The sequence below is a fragment of the Colobus angolensis genome, unplaced genomic scaffold (assembly GCF_000951035.1).
Source record: "Colobus angolensis palliatus isolate OR3802 unplaced genomic scaffold, Cang.pa_1.0 Scaffold2, whole genome shotgun sequence".
NCBI lineage: Eukaryota > Metazoa > Chordata > Mammalia > Primates > Cercopithecidae > Colobus > Colobus angolensis.
The window spans coordinates 17,116,849-17,135,311 of NW_012115154.1; the positions used below are offsets into that span (position 1 = coordinate 17,116,849).

Sequence of the window (18,463 nt, forward strand, 5' to 3'; positions counted from 1 at the left end):
AAAAAAAAAACCTAGGCGGGTGAGGTGGCGGGCACCTGTAGTCCCACCTACTTGGGAGCCTGAGGCAGGAGAATGGCGTAAACCCAGAAGGCGGAGCTTGCAGTGAGCTGAGATCCGGCCACTGCGCTCCAGCCTGGGCAGCGAGACTCTGTCTCAAAAAAAAAAAAAAAAAGAAGAAGAAGAAAAATTCGAGGCTTAGATTCTGTTGCAGTGTGTGAGCAATTAGGCTCCAGAAAGCCTAACACCCAATACTAATCTGGTGCTGGATTACGTTCGCTTAGGCACCCTAATACAACTATTTTTCTCTTTATGAGTTAATCTAACATTGTAGCTTGTTCTCTGAAGAAAAAAAATACATAATTTAAAATATGTAAACCACTTCTTTAAAAAAAAGTGACAATGAAATACATAGAAAACAAGAATATTAACAAAAATAAAACCACCATTAGAGAACACATAAACTTTATTCAACCTGGATGTAAAGAATAATTTTCTAAAACTCATCCAGAAGACACAGAACATTTATCTCTATCTACCAGCACTACTAATTTTTAAACTGTACTGAAAATACAAGCTGAAGTAGGTAGAAAACACAGTTACAGCTCTTTTACAATTTGTCTTGCAGGCTTTCCGGTTTGTTTGTTTGTTTTTATCAGAAAGCCTCCCTGCTCCCCGCCCCACCAAAAAATAAATAAATAAAGTATGTAGAAAAGAGAAAGAAGCTTCGGTTATAAAGACTGGAAAGAAGGCAAAACCATTAATAACTACAGACAGTATAATTACACAGCTGGAAAACTCCTAAGAACGTACTGAGAAACTGATCAACACGAAGACAATGCAGTAAGGTAGCAGGGTACAAAACAGAAGACAAAATGTGGAAAAAGCCCAACAGCAAGAAGTTTAATACCTAGAAATACTCGACAAAAAATGTACAAGAGTTATATAAAGAAAACTTGGGAGGTAATTAAAGGACAAAAAGAGAGGTGATGGTATGGTTAGTAAGACTTAACCCTTATATTTTAAAAAGAAGTTAGGTAATTTATAAATTTAATGGGATTCCAATAAACATACCACTAATTTTTTTTAAAAAAGAACTAGACAAACAGATTTTGAAATGTATACAGGCTGGGTGCAGTGGCTCACGCCTGTAATCCCAGCACTCTGGGAGCCCAAGGTACGAGGATTACTTGAGGCCAGGAGTTTAAGACCAGCCTGGGCAACACAGTGAGACCTTATCTCTAAAAAAGAAAAGAAAAAAAAAAGGAAATTAGCCAGCAATGGTGATGCATGCTTGTAGTCCCAGCTACGCTGGAGGCTGAGATGGGAGAATAGCTTGAGCTCAGGAAGTCAAGGCTGCACTGAGCCATGATTGTGCCACTGCACCACTCCAGCCAGGGTGACAGAGCAAGACCCTGTCTATAAATAAATAAATAAATTTATATAGAAAAACAAGAATTGCCAAGAGATGTCTGAATACCGCCTCATGAATAGACTAAAGGAACACAATGTTGAGAAACCCAAATACATATGGCAACAGGCAATGAAGGAAATATTTCAAGGCAGTGAAAGATGAACTTTTCAGTAAATGAAACAACTAGGCAACTTTGGAAGTGAGAAGGAGGATCAGATTTATAATCTATATTATATTAAATTCCAAATGGATCAAAGATTTATATGTTTAAAAAAAATGAAGCCTAAAACATACTAGAAAAAGTGAAAAACCCTTTATAATCTTGGAATGGGAAAGCTAACTGATAAATTCAACTACTTTTTAAAAAATATTTAAACTGACCAGGCTCAGTGGCTCACACCTGTAATCTCAGCACTTTTAGAGGCTGAGGCACGCAGATCACTTGAGGTCAGGAGTTCGAGACCAGCCTGGCCAACATGGCAAAACCGCATCTCTACTAAAAATTCAAAAATTAGCTGGGTGTGGTAGCACATGCCTGTAGTTCCAGCTACTCTGGAGGCTGAGGCACAAGAATCACTTGACCCCAGGAGACAAAGGCTGCAATGAGCCAAGATCACACCATTGCACTCCAGCCTGGGCAACAGAGCAAGACTCTATCTCAAAAAAAAAGAAAAAAAAAAAGTTTAAACTTTGCTTACGGCACTTTTATCAAATAAACCTGAAAAAAATTACAACTCATATTTCAAAAAACCTAATTTCCTGATTATATAAAAAGCTCCTAAGATTATCAAAAGACCTATAAGACCAAGAATAAAAATAGGCCAGGTGCGGTGGCTCACACCTGTAATCCTAGCACACAGCTGAGGTGGGTTATTACCTGAGGTCAGGAGTTTGAGACCAGCCTGGCCAACATGGTGAAACCCTGTCTCTACTAAAAATACAAATATGAGCCAGGCGAGGTGGTGCGCGCCTGTAATCCCAGCTACTCAGAAGGCTGACACAGGAGAATCACTTGAACCCAGGAGGCAGAGGGTGCAGTGAGCCAAGACTGCACTCCAGCCTGGGCGACAGAGCAAGACCCCTGTCTCACAAAAACAAAAAAAAAACAAAGAATAAAAATAGTTCACTCTTCAACATATAGGAAGATCCTACCCTCATTCAAAGGAATAAAACCCAGATATTAAAACAATGCTTATCACCTGTGGGAAGCAGAGATTAAAAAATAAAGAAAAACAAGAACCTAAAAATAATACTAAAAGCCTTTTCACTTACAAAATCAACTTGAAAAATTAGTTTGGTAACACTTTCTACGGGCAGGGCTCTCTGACTTTGCTGGTAGGGTTTTAAAGTGCTGTATCCCCGTATGGCAGGTCATTTGGCAATACCTAAATAGAGTTTATCAGGTAAACTTAAACTTGTGTGAAATGGGTACAGATATCTGCAAGGTAATTCACTGTGGCACTGTTACAGCGTAAGGCTCAAAATAATCCAAATGGTCACCATTGGAGACCAGTCTAGTAAGTTCTGGAACCTCCTACAGCACAGGCTATGCAGCTATACAGATAAAGCTAAGAGCTACAATATTAAATCCTATCCTTATCCCCAAAAAAGGGAAAAGCCTGAATGCTATGGCACCATTTAAATAAGATGGTCAGAAAAAAAAGAGTATCTTTATACTTGTCAAAGAAATGGTAAAAAAAGAAATACAAGAGAACTAATAAAAGTGGTTAACTACTAATAAAAGTGAAAGGAGTGAGGTAAAAATTCGATGGATGGGGAACAGAAAATCATTGGGAGACTTCATTGTACACATTTTCATACTTTATTTTTTTTTTTAAAAGAGATGGAGTCTCACTCTGATACCCAGCTGGAGTACAGTGGCATGATCATAGCTCACTGTAGCCTCAAACTTTTGGGCTCAAGCAATCCTTCCACCTCTGCCTCCCAAAGCACTGGGATTAAAAGGATGAGCCACTGCGCCCAGCACATCTTCATATTAATACTTTTTGGAAACGTAAACCATGTGAATGATGACCTATTTTAAAAATCACAACAGCTAACAAGAGTCAGGTACCATTTTAACTATTTTCCACATATTAATTCATCTAATCCTCACAACAGTTCTATAAAGGAAGTAGTACCATATCCCCAAGATAGAGACCAGAAAACTAAAGCACAAAACGCTACATTTAACATACAATCGACCAGGCGCAGGAGCTCACGCCTGTAATCTCAACACTTTGGGAGGCCGGGGCAGGTGGATCACTTAAGGTCAGGAGTTCAAGACCAGCCTGGCCAACATGGTGAAACCCCATCTCTACTAAAAATACAAAAATTAGCTGGACGTGGTGGCAGGCACCTGTAATCCCAGCTACTCAGGAGGCTGAGACAGGAGAATCCTTTGAATCCAGCAGGCGGAGGCTGCAGTGAGCCGAAATCACACCACTGCACTCCAGCCTGAGCAACAGAATGAGACTTCATCTCAAAAAAAAAAAAAAAATTCCGTTATGTACTGCATAACATCTGAGTCAATGATGGACCGTATGTATATACAATAGTGGTACCATGAGATCATAATATTGTATTTTTACTGTACCTTTTCTATGTTTATTAATGATTTAAATATACAAATACTTGCCATTGTGTCACAATTGCCTCCAGTATCCAGTACAGTGAGTGACATGCTGAAGGGTATGTGGCCTAGGTGTGTCATGGGCTGTACCATCTAGGTTTGTGTAAGTACACTCTGTTTACACAATGCCAAAATCACCTAACAACACATTTCTCAGAATGCATCTCCATCCATAATGCATGATTCTATGTATTTCATGATTTAGTAACTTACTTTACCTAAGAAAAATGTACCATGTGTGGTATTTTGTCAAAGTTAATGTAAAGCAATGAAGTTCCTATAGAACTCATTAGGATTGAATGATGAAGACATTGGCTCTGCTGTAAAAAGAAGTAAAAGTGGGCCTAGCAAAGTCGGACCCATGGCTACCAAATGCTACAAGGAGGCAGCCAATTAGTCCCATGAAAGCCAACTTTATTAATAAAGTAAAATATTCCTCTCTTCTCCCCAGCTAGAATGATGAGATACGTAAGAGGTTCAAGGTTCAAGTTAAAAAAAAAAAAATTACTCTTCTCTGAATAGCACAATAAAAGAACTCTTGTAATGTTTAAAAGTAGTGTCCTACTTCTATGGTTCATTTTTACAGCAAAAAACTTTACTAAATGCTACATCTATAAACAACAAATTGGAAGAACCTTTCGGCGACTCCAAAATAGTGCTTCTACTCAGTTCTTTAGGCATAGTGATATCTGCATGCAATTTACAATATTCTTAATAAAAACTGGAAGTAATTCATAAATTGATGGTGTGTAAAGGGGAATTAAAATGAAATTCAAGACAACTATTTCAAGGGCTTAACTGTCCAATGGCTGAAGCAACAAATGGATGACTTACTACGAATTTTTAAAACTACCAAATCAATTTAAACCAGAATAGAAGATGAGAACAAGAGCAAGGAGGTTACGATATAATGATAATTCTAAAAATCTACTTCAAGTTTTTCTATTTTAAGATAACTAAACCACTAATATGTCACACACAAAAACAAAACTTAACATTTCCAGACCAATGTGTACATCACTCAACACATTATTAGTTGTAGGAAAAATAAGCACAGCAAAAACTTAGGAGGAGATGAGGTACAGCAGCTTGGGCAAGCTTAAAAAGACATATCATTGGTGAATGAGGAGGAATAAATCTGTCAATGGTAGGCATAGGAACCCAAAACAAAGTAATGTGGAGCCATTCAGTACAGGGGAAAACGATTTTACAATGGGTCAAAGCCCCTAAAGAAGTCACCATGCCATAGACAGACATACTAAAATACAATATGGGAAAAACTGAACTATAATAAGCAAATTACTCTAGGAAAATTAGGAACTATTAAATACATTTTCAAAATATGTGCCTCAAAAGTAGTTGATGCTTTTAAACTGTGCTTAAAGGTTTCAATTACCAGGAAAATTTACTAAGAAACCACATTCCCTAGAAATGCCAGGGGAAAAAAGTATTTTTGTATATACCATACTTAAATTTTCACTAAGAACATTTTATGTTTTACTTGTATTCAAATGCAGGTATTTTTTTAAAAAAACTTACCCAGAGGGCAAAAAAAATTTACACTAAATCGACAAGCACTTACTTACCTGAACATTTTTCTGGCCAATTTCTTATTTAACACAATTTGTTCATCAATATCAGCAATGTTGCTCTGGGCTATCAGTTAGTTCATAATAATAGTTTTATTGTAAAACAACTGCTTAGTTAGCACTTATGGAAAAAAAAAAAAATTACTGACCTGAATTCTGTATTAGTGGAAAATCGTAGTCCAAATGAAATACAGACAAAAGATTTCAGAGCAATCTTCAAGCAACAAAGTAAAAATAATAATACTGAGATCTAAAGACTTTTCAAAGTAACTACAGGATTACATGATAAATTCTAGCTGTAATAAATGATAGCACTCTCCAAGCTGGTTTAAAACATAATTCCACAACAAAGATAGAAAATGAAAACGTACAATAATTGCACTTACGATGTAGGAAGCAGTCATATTTAAAACATCGCCTACAGAAAAGCGTATGAAAGGAGTGTAAGCTTTGCTCTCTCTGAACAGATTTAGCGTTTGGTCCATCTATGTTGGGGGTACATTCAGGAGGAAGTGCGCCTGGGAGCTGCTGTTCGGTGAGTTCTTTATATCTGACATTAACCAAAAAAAATTTAAGTAAACATGAAACAAAAATCAATTTTTTGAAAAGTTTCTAAAAGGTTTCCATGTGTTACTTTCGATGTTCATCTTGCCTAAAACATATAGGAATGGCTCTAACCTACAACAATCTTTATTTAGATAAAGAGCCAACTAAATATTGTGCATGGTGTTACGAAGAATCAAATTCATTGATATGATTCAAATATATCATGGAAAAGGATATATCAGTTTTAACTAAACACCAAATTTTGCTATCAGTATCCAGATAATTTTCCTGTAAATCTACCACTGTAGATTGTATGTGCATATGTGTGTTTATGTGTAGATATAAATTATTTATTCTATCTACAGGAAATATTTTGTAATGCAGAGTACCACAGGTACATATGTTGCTTCAAGTATCTTGCAAACATTGTAAATAAAGTGTAGTGGCTCATCCACTACATTGATTCCATTTGTAATAAACCAAAATGGTGAGTTACATACCACACAGGGCAAGATTGCCTCAAAGGAATATATCTTACTTTTCCTTTAGTTCTTCTGCTGTGCCTTTATCTGGAAACATTGAGGAAATGGCTTCAAAAATTTTATCAGAAGGAAATTTCCGAGGTGGGCGGCTTTCTTTATCTAAATAGGAGAACATGAAAGGCAAAAAGGAATGGAAGTAAACAAGTTTTCGATCTTTAATTTTCTCCACCCAACGACGTCTCTGTAACAAAGTTGATTTTCTAAGAAATCATCTCAATTTTGTGTTTGACTTACTTCTCACATACTTTACATGTGTCTGTGGAATACCAGCCGGTCAAAACCAAAATTCAAATATGAAAAGCTTTAAGAGCACTGGGAAGCAGAAAACCTCGTTCCACTCCCACCTCTGCTACTAACTGATTTTTGTGACAAAGAGTGATCACTTTACCTCTTGGGTCTGTTTACTCATCTGTAAAATGAAGGAGCGGAACTAGATGATCAATAAGGTACCTTTTTGTTATTTTCTCTTTTTCAAATATGCTTCTTAGAAATTGCTATTTCACCCGCCAAATTATTCTATGCTGCCTTAACATGAGCTTTGCCAAGTAGAGAACACCAGCTATTGTCTCTGTTTGTTCCCAATAGTGTAATCTTGTAAGTTACTTAACCTCTCTAAATCTATCCCTTCAAATAGAAAATGGATCTGATAGTAGCATCCACCTCATGAAGCCGTTATGAGGATTAAGTGAGGTGGTGCACATGAAGTGATTAGTACACAACTTGTACATAGTGAATATCAATATGTTATATATTATAATGATGCCCAGAGAAGCTCACAGAAAAATTATGTTCTTTGCTAGCCAAAGGAAACAGAGACACTCAAGTGAAGATAATGTTGCAGGTAATATGCTCTTTTCTTTTTTTTTTTTTAAGGCAGGGTCTCACTCTGTCACCCAGCCAGATTGTGAAGTGGCACAATCACAACTCAATGCAACCTACACACCTCCTAGGCTCAAGCAATCACCCTGCCTCATGTTCTTACTTTTTAGTAGAGATGCGGTCTCACTATGTTGCCCAGGCTGGTCTTGAACTCCTGGGCTCAAGCAATCTGCCCACCTTAGCCTCCCAAAGTGCTAGGATTACAGGGTTAGCCACCTTGCCTGGCCATAATATGCTAATTTTGATTATACTGCTATCAGTGTGACATTTAGCAAAGAAAGAAAAAGAGAAAGAAGAAACTAAGCTCTACTTCTACTCTTTCTACTGTTTTTGAAAGAAAGCTGTAATGGCTACACAGAATCCTAATAACCAGGCATACCATCTCGGTGATCCTCCAGATCTTTCTGTTTTTCTTCTCTTTCTTCAGGATCGTCTCCATCATCATCGTCGTCATCATCATTATATTGACCAAGGGCATTCACCAACTCCACAAAAATTTCATCATTTATAAACCCACATTCTGAAATGCATCAAATGTCAGAAACACACAAGGGAAGTAGTAATGTCAAAAGTTTATGTATCCTTTTTCTACTTGTACAAAACAGGCATAGCCTAGTAACTAGCACTAAAACATTATTATTGAAATGAGGGAAGGAAAAGATAAGATCATTTTCAAGACTGGCGTTAGGCAAAGTTAGGAAGGAAAATTATCTTTAATACCTGCTACTTTGTCGAATAGCCCCACCCCAAAAGTTTCTAGTAGAAAACTGAATTCTCTAGGAACTGATTGTGGCTTTAGCCTCCTCCCAAACAACGGATCTGTCCTTTAACTGATGACTTCAGATCCTGCTTTCTGCTGATAATGACAATGGATGATGCTATTACAAATATTACCCTTTCAGACACTTTGACAGGGCCTCCTGGACACAAAAAACTGAAACCATGACTCTAATGATTGAATTTCAGATACTGTAGTCCCTAGAGGAGCAGTATTTTTGAACAGTAGGGGCTGGAGCCCCCACATGCCACAGCAGAGCCCCAGTCCTAATTAATTTTATTACTAAAGAATCTTAAAATCTACATACACTCAATTTCTATTTAATTTACATGTTACTGCCATTATAATTTATGTTATAACCAACTATGCGTAATTATCAGGTGGCAAATATGATCCTCCTAATTTTCCCAAAAATAGTTAGGGAAAATACTGAAAATCTTAGGCCTAGGCCCAGGTTCAGTCCCTTATAGTTCAGTGCAAAACTTAATTTTAATATTAAAATTTTTCTCATGCCCTATGCCTCATAAACAAAATTATCTCTCAATTCTTTAGCCCCTTTTTCCAACAGAAGAAGCGTATGGCTCACCTCTATCCCCGTGTACTTTTCCATCATAATTTTTTATTAGTTCTTCAATGAAAGTACCATCCTGGTCTAAAACTTCATCTCCCATATAAGGAATGTTATGTAAAACAGTTTCATCTTCCACCTAAAAATAAGAAAAAAAAAATTTAAAAAGCAGGTTTATTCTAAGTATCAAATGTGAAATAACTAAAATACAACCGTTTTTTCATATGTAGATGTCCTGACCCAGTTCTCCAGATATAAAATACTAGTCAGAGAGCAGAGCAAACTCTAAAATGTATCAAAGAATAAAAAGACTCCTCTCGCCAATAAGCATATCTGAGAAAACTGTTGACAGGAAAAAAATTTGATTCAAGAAAAAATACTGCACTTAGTCTGTCATCAATCATTAAAACTTACCATTATTTTACATACCTCTAAGAAAGAAAAAGATGCTCTAGATTATGAGAAGACATCATCCGTTTGTTTTTCTGTTTTTTGTTTTTTATTTGAGACGAGTGTCTCACTATGCTGCCCAGGCTGGTCTCGAACTCCTGAGCTCAAGTGATCCGCCCGCCTTGGCTCCCAAAGTGCTGGGATGACAGGTGTCTGGCACCATGAGCCACCATGCCCAGCCATCATCGGTTTTAAGGCACACTTTAGATGTTAACACAGGATGATGAAATATGGTATATCAAGATCCATATAGACCCATCCCAAAAAACGACAAGACTCCCAAACTCCACTTGATGATCCGGTTATTAAAACAGCCATTAAATTGTAATAGTTTAAGGTAAAATGAAAAAAAAAAAAATTAAGACATCCAATATCATAAAATTCTAGGGATGTAGAGTATTGATAGTCCATTAAAGTTTATGCCAAAAGGATATGTACTTATATGTAAAATAAGAACATTCTACAAAAACATAAAATATTTCAATATTTAGATGAATGAGATGAATATCAAAGTTGACAGTGCTAGTAAAGATGACAGGTGAGTTTTTATCAAGCTTTGGAAGACAACAGAGAAGAAGAAGAGCCAATCAAAGAAAAGTTAAGAGAACAGAATACTTAAGAATACAAGGGAAAGAAAGCTGACATTCATGGGAGGAAGAGCATTTCCAACGAAGAATAAAAATGACAGTAACCATAGATAAAGACTGGACAGTTCTGAAGCACATGTTTAAAGAGACTAATTCCAAGTGAAGACAAGTCTAAATCTTAAGAGGCCTTTGAAAAGGATATTGGTTAAGAACAGAATTTTAGAAAGATAATTCTGACAAGCAGAATTGGACTGGCTATGCCTGACTGGGAGGACACAGCAGCTCTTTAAAGGGTGAGAGGGCGCAGGCTCGGCCGGGCACTGTGATCATGGCCCACAGGGAAGAACACGCTGGAAAAGGCCATACATGGGACTACTAGCAGGCAAGAAATGTGGAAAAAAATCTCAAATAATCCCTAGGTAACAAATTTAGGACAACTGGAGAGTTCATAAAGATAACAGTACCATAGACAGACAAGGAAAAGTGGGATAAAAGGAGCATATAATTAAAATGCAGATTTTAATGTATCCATATATTCAAATTCAAGATTATGTACACACTAGAGGCCTGTTTTCATCTCATTTCACCTTGCACTAATTTCATTTAAACTAGGGGTTCATTTCTTTATATCTAAGCCAAAATTAAGTGACACTTACATATTTTGTCTTTTCAATCATATCCACATCATCCTGCTCACCAAAACATATCCTAGTTATAATAAAGATTATGTGCCTAATCTGCTTTGGTCAGCAAAATCAGACAGGGTCTGGCTCTGTCACCCAGGCTGGACCAGCAAAATCCATGGATGATTCATAAATTATATTTAATGAAAAATTTAAATACCATATTCTTCCAGAATTTCAGTCTGTGAAAACATGAAACTTCCCTCAAGGTCATGTAATGTAATTCTCAAACTACACTCAAATTTATACAACTACAGAAGAGTAACTGAAGTTGACACTCTTCTGTACATAGCATAAAAGTTACTAAAAAATTCCCTAAAGCAGGTTCACCAAGGACTTCCATCAACATTTTATTAGCCTTTCCACTTTATATATCAATTAAGTAATACAACTATATATTTTTTATTTAGCAATACCAGTCAAGAACACTTGCTTCAGTTTCTCTTTAGCATTTTATTACAAAAGCTGCTGGGTCAGAGTTAGCAATGGAAATATGTTTCAGCTCATGTTTTATAAGCCCTATGAATATTATATAATGTACATTATCAAAATAAAATGCCACCTAAAATTGTTTTAAACAGTAAGTTCTCAATTAACAAAAACCCAAAGTCAGATTTAGATTATAGGACACTGACTTTTTTAAGGATAAGAACTATAAGCTTCATTCCTTTTTTTTTTTTTTTTTTTGAGACAGGGTCTGGCTGTCACCCAGGCTGGAGTGCAATGGCACAATCTCAGCTCACTACAACCTCCACCTCCCTCAAGCCATCCTTCCACCTCAGCCTCCTGAGTAGCTTGTGACTACTGACATGTACCACACCCAGCTAATTTTTGTTGTTTTGTTTTTGAAGAGACAGCGTTTCGCCATACTGCTCAGGTGGATCTCCAATTCCCGGACTCCAGTGATCAGTCTGCCTCAGCCTCCCAAAGTGCTGGGATTACAGGCATGAGCTACAACGCCCAGTCCATCTTTTAAATCTTTTTAATCCTAGGTATAGTTACTGCTTAACACTTTTCCTTTGGAGAATATAGGAAAAGAGTAATACTGCACAGGCCTTAAAGAAACTATATTAATCAATTTTTTAAAATTACTTCAAGTGTTATTTTGATAGCTTTTCAGATTTTATACTGTCTTGATTCACCTTGACAATAAAATTATTTATGCTTTTTTATTTCAAATAAGTTATCAAATAAGCAGAAGATATCTTATTTACATACCATAAAATTCTGCTGTAGGGGAGACCAAGAATACATTATGGGTACTGAAGCAACTGCATTCAGAGTCTTTAATGGGATGACTTGTGTTGGAAAATCCAAGTCACTGGTCACCGAACACTAAAACAGAAAAAATAAAATTGACTCTTAAGAATAAAAGGACAACCTTAAGCTCTAGCCATCATATTGTAAAGAGATGCTGCCTACCTAAATATTTAATTTTGAAGAAAAAGTCCTTACCTAGGACAGTAAAGTGGTCATATAAACCAAACAGGATTCTCTCTTTTCTCACTTTTACTTAGGGTGAAAAAATGCTTCAAATTTTCCAAATGTTTAAAACCTCCAACCCTTCCCATACTTACCAATATCAGTAAGAATCAAAAACTGTACTTATGTGAGATTCAGCAATCTGATTAACTGCTCCATGCTTTGGCTAGACATTTATTTCCTAGCTCATCCTTCATTTCTCTTACATTCCAACCACACAGAATAATAATATATATGCCAAATAAGCCACTTAAATCTTACTTAACAAGAATAAGAAAACTTGTTAGGTTAATCTTCCTTATCTTTATCTTCCTTTTTTAAAATCTAAGTGTCAACTGCTGATATTATCACATGATACATAAATATTAAGGGTAATGGGTTTGTGTTTCAATCACAACAAAGTAAATTCAAATCTATTCTGCAAAACTGTAATCTCTGAATTATAATATTAGCTAATTACTAAGTATTTTTTATGTGCTAGGCTATTTTAAACACATTACATGTCTTCTATTTAATCCTCATTATAACACTGTAAGATGGATACTATTCTTAGCCCCCATTTTACAGGTGAGAAAACTATAGAAAAGAAAGGATCAGTAGCTTGCCCAAGATTGCGCATGGTTCTCGGGCTAGAATGTAAACTCCAAAAGTCTGACTCTGGAGCCCCTGCTCTTCCCGCTCCTCATATTGCCATGATGCCATATTGCTATAATGTGTCAGTGCACACAGTCCCTTGAAACACCATATTTCATACAATCGATGATGACAGCGATTTCAAGGTATACCATTATCTTCTGTATCACTAAGAAAAAAATGCTGCCAACTAAACAAAGATATAATCCGTTCTTATCACAGTGATTCTAAGATGCATGTTGGTTTTGAATGTTAAATGTGAAAAATTTTGCATCTTTGATTCTCTGAAATATGGCAAAATTCTGTGCCCAAATAACCACAGCACTTTTCACCCTGTCTACAAATCCGAGATTCCTTAAAGAGTACTACTGCCCAAGTGTAAGTCCTCCAGAGCCTTCTCAAAAATATCCTAGACGCACATTCATAATCCACAATCAATGAAAATAGAGCAAAAAAGAAGTGTAGTAAAATGAAACTGAAAAATCATATATATATACACACATACATATTAAATGTTTAAATTTTTTATTTAAAATATCTTAAGAATAGCAGAACGAGGTGTGGTGAAATTCAGAGTAGAAATCTGGCATATGCGCCACACCTGACCCTCAGCATTGGGTTGCATCAGGCCAGTGGGATAATCTCTCAATCATCACAGTCACTGCAGCACAAAAATAATTCCTTCCTTAGTGAAAGTAAAGGTTTAAGGATGGAGTAGTTAGAAAGAACTGTGACAGTGATTCATCCATTAATTTGCTTTCCAAAAAGGCAAAGATAAAGATCATAATACTAATAAGGCTCATAACCCAAGTAAACAAGACGGTGTGAACAATTTACTAACACTCCAGAGCCCATAATCTTTCCCCTTCCTGCTATTTGGCCTCTGATACAATCCTTCATCCATCCATCCAATATTCCAATAAAAACAGCAGTTAACATTTATTGAGCACGTACTATGTTGCAGGCACTGTGCTAAGTGCTTATATACATTATCTTAATTACTCCTCATTACAACCTTATGATGTAGTTTTAGCATCAAAACTTCACAAATGAGGACACTGAGGTTCAGAGAAGTTATATAATTTGTCTAGTCAGAAAGGTAGCAAATTACAAAACCAGGATTAAAACCTGGATTTAAAGTCTGACTGCAACACCCGTGAGCTTAATTAATTACTGCACTGTAGTTCTTGCCCTTGCAATGTTCATGGGGCAAAATAACAATTACAACCATGCAGTATTTACTATATAAAACAGAGATATGGCTGGGCACAGTGGCTCAAGCGTATAATCTCAGCACTTTGGCAGGCCAAGATGGGCAGATCATTTGAGCCCAGAAGTTCAAGACCAGCCTGGGCAACATGGGGAAACACTGTCTCTAACTAAAAACACACAAAAAATTAGCCTAGCAAGGTGGCACGTGCGAGGTGGGAGGATCACTTGAGCCTGGGAGGCACAGGCTGCGGTAAGCCGTGATCAGCACCACTGCACTCTAAGCCTGGGTGACAAGAGTGAGACCCTGCCTCAAAAAAAAAAATAAAATAGAGACATATGACAATGTAATAGGAGCATTTCCTCCAACAACAACTTATTAGTACTACCAAGTCTTCTTTCTTTCTTTCTACTTAACTGGGAAAATTTGGGGGTGGAGGTGTTTATAATTACTGAATATACTGAATATAATTAGTGATACTGATAGTATCAAATACTATCCAGTGACTTAAAGTACAAAACAATTTTCATTTCTTAAAAAGAAAATTCTGATGTTTTTTTACATTTGGCAGGAATAAATTAATTCTGTGGCTTCTGAAGGAAGAAGTGCTTTTAAAGCTTAAGGGGGAGTGGGCTGCCTCTCCGACTCTGACTTATTCACCTGCTTTAACACCTAATTCCAAAGTCGCACATAAGGGTTAGAGAATGAATATTGTTTTCAACTACGAGAAAGAAGGAGCATTGGCTTTGCTTCATCTATGGTTGCTCTAGTGATAAGAAAATACTCTGCAAATCCTAAATGAAGTCAGCTGATTTTTCCCATTAACAGAAAGAACTTATGGAAGCACAGAAAATATTAAGGCACAGGCTGCAGCACTACATACTACTTCCAATCCCATACCTCTGTCATACCCCAGTATCCCATCGCCTCAGTTCTGAGTCATGCGAGAGTCACTAAGAAACAAGAAATAAGCTCTCTGAGGGCAAAAGCAGCTGAGCCAAGTGTGGCTTCACCTTTGTCTTGAAACAATACTCAGCACAGTGTCTCAAAAAAACAGTAGGCACTCAAAAAATGTTTCTGGAATGAACAGACTACATTTGATGACTTTCTCTACTGGAGACTTCAATTTCTGTTTAAAGCTAAGAGAGCAACTATTTAGAAAACTGACGGTCTACCCCCACCTCATTATATTTCTAGTATCTCTAGAAACCTATCCCATTCTTTAACTATTAACCATGACTATTAACCATATTCCTTTCATTTATGAAATATTCAAATGCAAAAGCATTTGTTGGTAAAAAACAAATGTGGGCTTCTTATTTATTGACTTACAGAAAAATTACTCAAAAATCCCAGTTACTTACCAGCAACTTATTTTTCTTTGAAAATGTATCATCCTTGACAGTTTACATAATTAAGCTTCATGTCACTCAGAGTAGTGAAAAGAATTTTTACCTCATGGGTCTCCACATTTCACCTGGTCAGAGCCATGTGTCCTGGACTCAGGAACTTACTAGGAAACCTTTATCAACAAATTAGATTCTCTAATTCCAGTTCCAACTTGAGGATCACACAAGGAAGTTAGAGATGATTCTTCATCAATGGTTTAAAAAAAGGGGAGGGGGGCTAGATTCATTACCAAGGATGCTACATTTTCAGAGAAACACAGTTTACTGGTAAGTAACCAGGTTCCTCTGAGGATGGATAGACTTACATCAACCAGCTGGTACAATAGGCGACTGTGTGGCTGGACCACTGGGAGCTGGAGAGGGAAGTCAAGCCAAAAATAGTAGTTGTAGGAGTACACAACCAAACTGAGACTCTTGGCAGAAGGCTGGTTCCAAGTAAAAACTGTGTTATGGAAAATCGTAGAGGGAAGAGCAGGTGAATGGCCTGCAGGGAAGGGAAAGAAATTAACACACCCTACTATGTGCCAAGCACTGTGCTAGAGACTTTACCAAAGTTAGCTTCTTTAAATTTCACAACTACCCTGTGAGGTAGGTATGATTCCCCATTTTACAGCAGGACATCCCAAAGACAACAGTCATGGCCATCCTGCCTCTGAATAACCTTTAACATGATAAGGGCTAAGTCCAACTTCCATATAGTAGGGGAAAATATACAATCAGTTAGCCAAGTAAAAAATATTCTCGGATACTGGTTGGTCCATTTATTTCATGCCAGAGACACAGTGAACTGTTGACATTGTCTAACATCCTGTAGCCTTTCCATGTGACAACAGCGAGGAAGGTGCAGGAAGGTCGGCACTCCAGGAGAGGAAGAGTCAGAAGAAAGCATCAGCTGCCGCCAAGTCTAGAGAAAAGCTGGGGGTGATTTCTGAAACTACCCTATATTCTGCAGAATTTGAGGAAAGAAAAGATAATATGCCCAAGTTTTAAATTAGCTAGCCCTTCTGGTGAAAATGACCATGTATATAATTTAAGTTCAGGCTACTTTTATGCAAAGGAAGCACTGAAGAAAAACTGCAATGAGATAAATAGCAAATTTGGATAATCAGAAGCTCAATAATGGAAGTGAATTCATAATCAGGTTGTGAAGGCAAAATAGGGGAAGGATGATTGAAGAAGACACTTGAAAAGAAATGAGTCGCTCCAACAGGAGAGAGGCAGAAATAAAAATGGAAGAAAAAACCCTGTAAAGGTATCAACACAGATGTATTTAATGAAAGCAACTAATCAAGTGTTAGAGTTAAGGAATGAAAAAGAGTAATTCATATCAGATTGTAAATTATTTCAGTTTGTGTTGTTAAGTATTTGTTACAGACTGATTCCAGATTGGGTGAAGAACCTCTACCCTACAACACGAGGGTATGTGCTTCTCAGTTCACTTTTATCCTGTAAGTGATGGTTTCTACATTCCAAGGGGCAGGGGATGATAACGCAGCATTTAACATAGGACATTTGGAATACAATATCAGAAAGTTTAGACCCCTTTTATTTTTGAGACAGGGTCTAGCTCTGTTGCCAAGGTTAGAGTGCAGTGGTGCAATCATGGCTCAATGCAGCCTCAAACTCCCGGGCTCAAGTGATTATCTCACCTCAGCCTCCCAAGTAGCTGGGACTACAGGTACGTGGTCACCACATCTGGCTAATTTTTTTATTTTTTATTGAGATAGGATCTCACTATGTTGTCCAGGCTCAGAGGAAATTTAGATCCTTAAAGCTCTTCCTTGCATCCTACCTTCAGAAGCTGGGCCCTGAATGAAAGGAATAACAAACACGCAAACCTAGTTAATCCTAGGTTAAAACCCTGAAGGGCTGTTAAGGTAAATCATTCCCTCATCTGCAGCTTTGAGGAAAAACTCCGGTTTTGCTAAGTACTGGCGATCAGAAACAGAATCGTCATCACAGGACATAAGCACTCAAAAAAGTACATGAAGCAGGTAACAAGAGCGATGTTCACCCATCACATGTAAAGTCTAATTTCTAATTCAATAACACTCCTGTGAGTAGAAACAGAACAATTTCTGTCACTGGGGGAAAAACAACTGAAACGGAACAGAGAGTATTATATAAATCTATAGTTTATATAGGCTGTGGCAGTAAAATGGTTTTGAAGCCTTGCTAAAATCAGTGGATCTGGGCTTAATACTATAAAGTAGTACAGGTTCGAGTTCAAGTGAGTGGGCAAGGCCAGGCGCAGTGGCTCAGGCCTGTAATCCCAGCACTTTGGGAGGCTGAGGTGGGCGGATCACTTGAGGTCAGGAGTTCAAGACCAGCCTGGCCAACATGGTGAACTCTGTCTCTACTAAAAATACAAAAATTAGCCAGGTGTGGTGGTGCACGCCTGTAGTCCCAGCTGCTCCAGAGGCTGAGGTGCAAGAATAGTTTGAACCCAGGAGGCAGAGGATGAGATGAGCCAACATGACACCACTACACTCCAGCATGTGAAACAGAGTGAAACTCTGTCAAAGAAAAGAAAAGAAAAGAAAGAAAAAAAGTGAGTGGGCAAGATGGCACAGGCTGTGGTTTCTGAAGGGAAACACTTCAGGTCTTGCTCTAGTGGTAAAACTGCCAAGGGAACCACCAACCAAGAAGGCTGATTCTGCTCATCTTCGAAAACGAGTTTACAACTGCCCCTCACTATTCATTAATTTCTCAGTAAACAGTGTTGAAACAACCAGGAAACTAAAAAGAACAAAATTAGAAACCAAATCCCCTATTCATTCTTTACACCAAAGGAAATTCCTGATGGGTTAAATGATATTAGAATATAAAAATGAAAACAGAGAACTAAAGGAAAGACAGGTAGATAATTTATAATCTTGAAGTGAAGAAAGACTTTTGGAACCTTTAAGAAACACAAAACTTAGGCCGGGTGCGGTGGCTCAAGCCTGTAATCCCAGCACTTTGGGAGACCGAGACGGGCGGATCACAAGGTCAGGAGATCGAGACCATCCTGGCTAACCTGGTGAAACTCCGTCTCTACTAAAAAAAAAAAATACAAAAAACT

At 37.4% G+C, this 18,463-nt stretch overlaps 1 protein-coding gene across 2 annotated transcripts in view; it reads right to left on the minus strand.

The window, feature by feature from the left end:
- EZH2 (enhancer of zeste 2 polycomb repressive complex 2 subunit) overlaps positions 1-18,463 on the minus strand; it is a 74,451-nt gene that overhangs the window by 14,290 nt on the left and 41,698 nt on the right. For both annotated transcript variants that reach the window (XM_011941418.1, XM_011941417.1), the window contains exons 4-8: positions 11,884-12,000; positions 8,964-9,084; positions 7,979-8,119; positions 6,717-6,819; positions 6,019-6,182 (exon numbers count right to left, since the gene is read on the minus strand). In XM_011941418.1, coding sequence (XP_011796808.1) covers positions 6,019-6,182; positions 6,717-6,819; positions 7,979-8,119; positions 8,964-9,084; positions 11,884-12,000 — 646 coding nt within the window. The remainder of the gene's footprint in view (positions 1-6,018; positions 6,183-6,716; positions 6,820-7,978; positions 8,120-8,963; positions 9,085-11,883; positions 12,001-18,463) is intronic.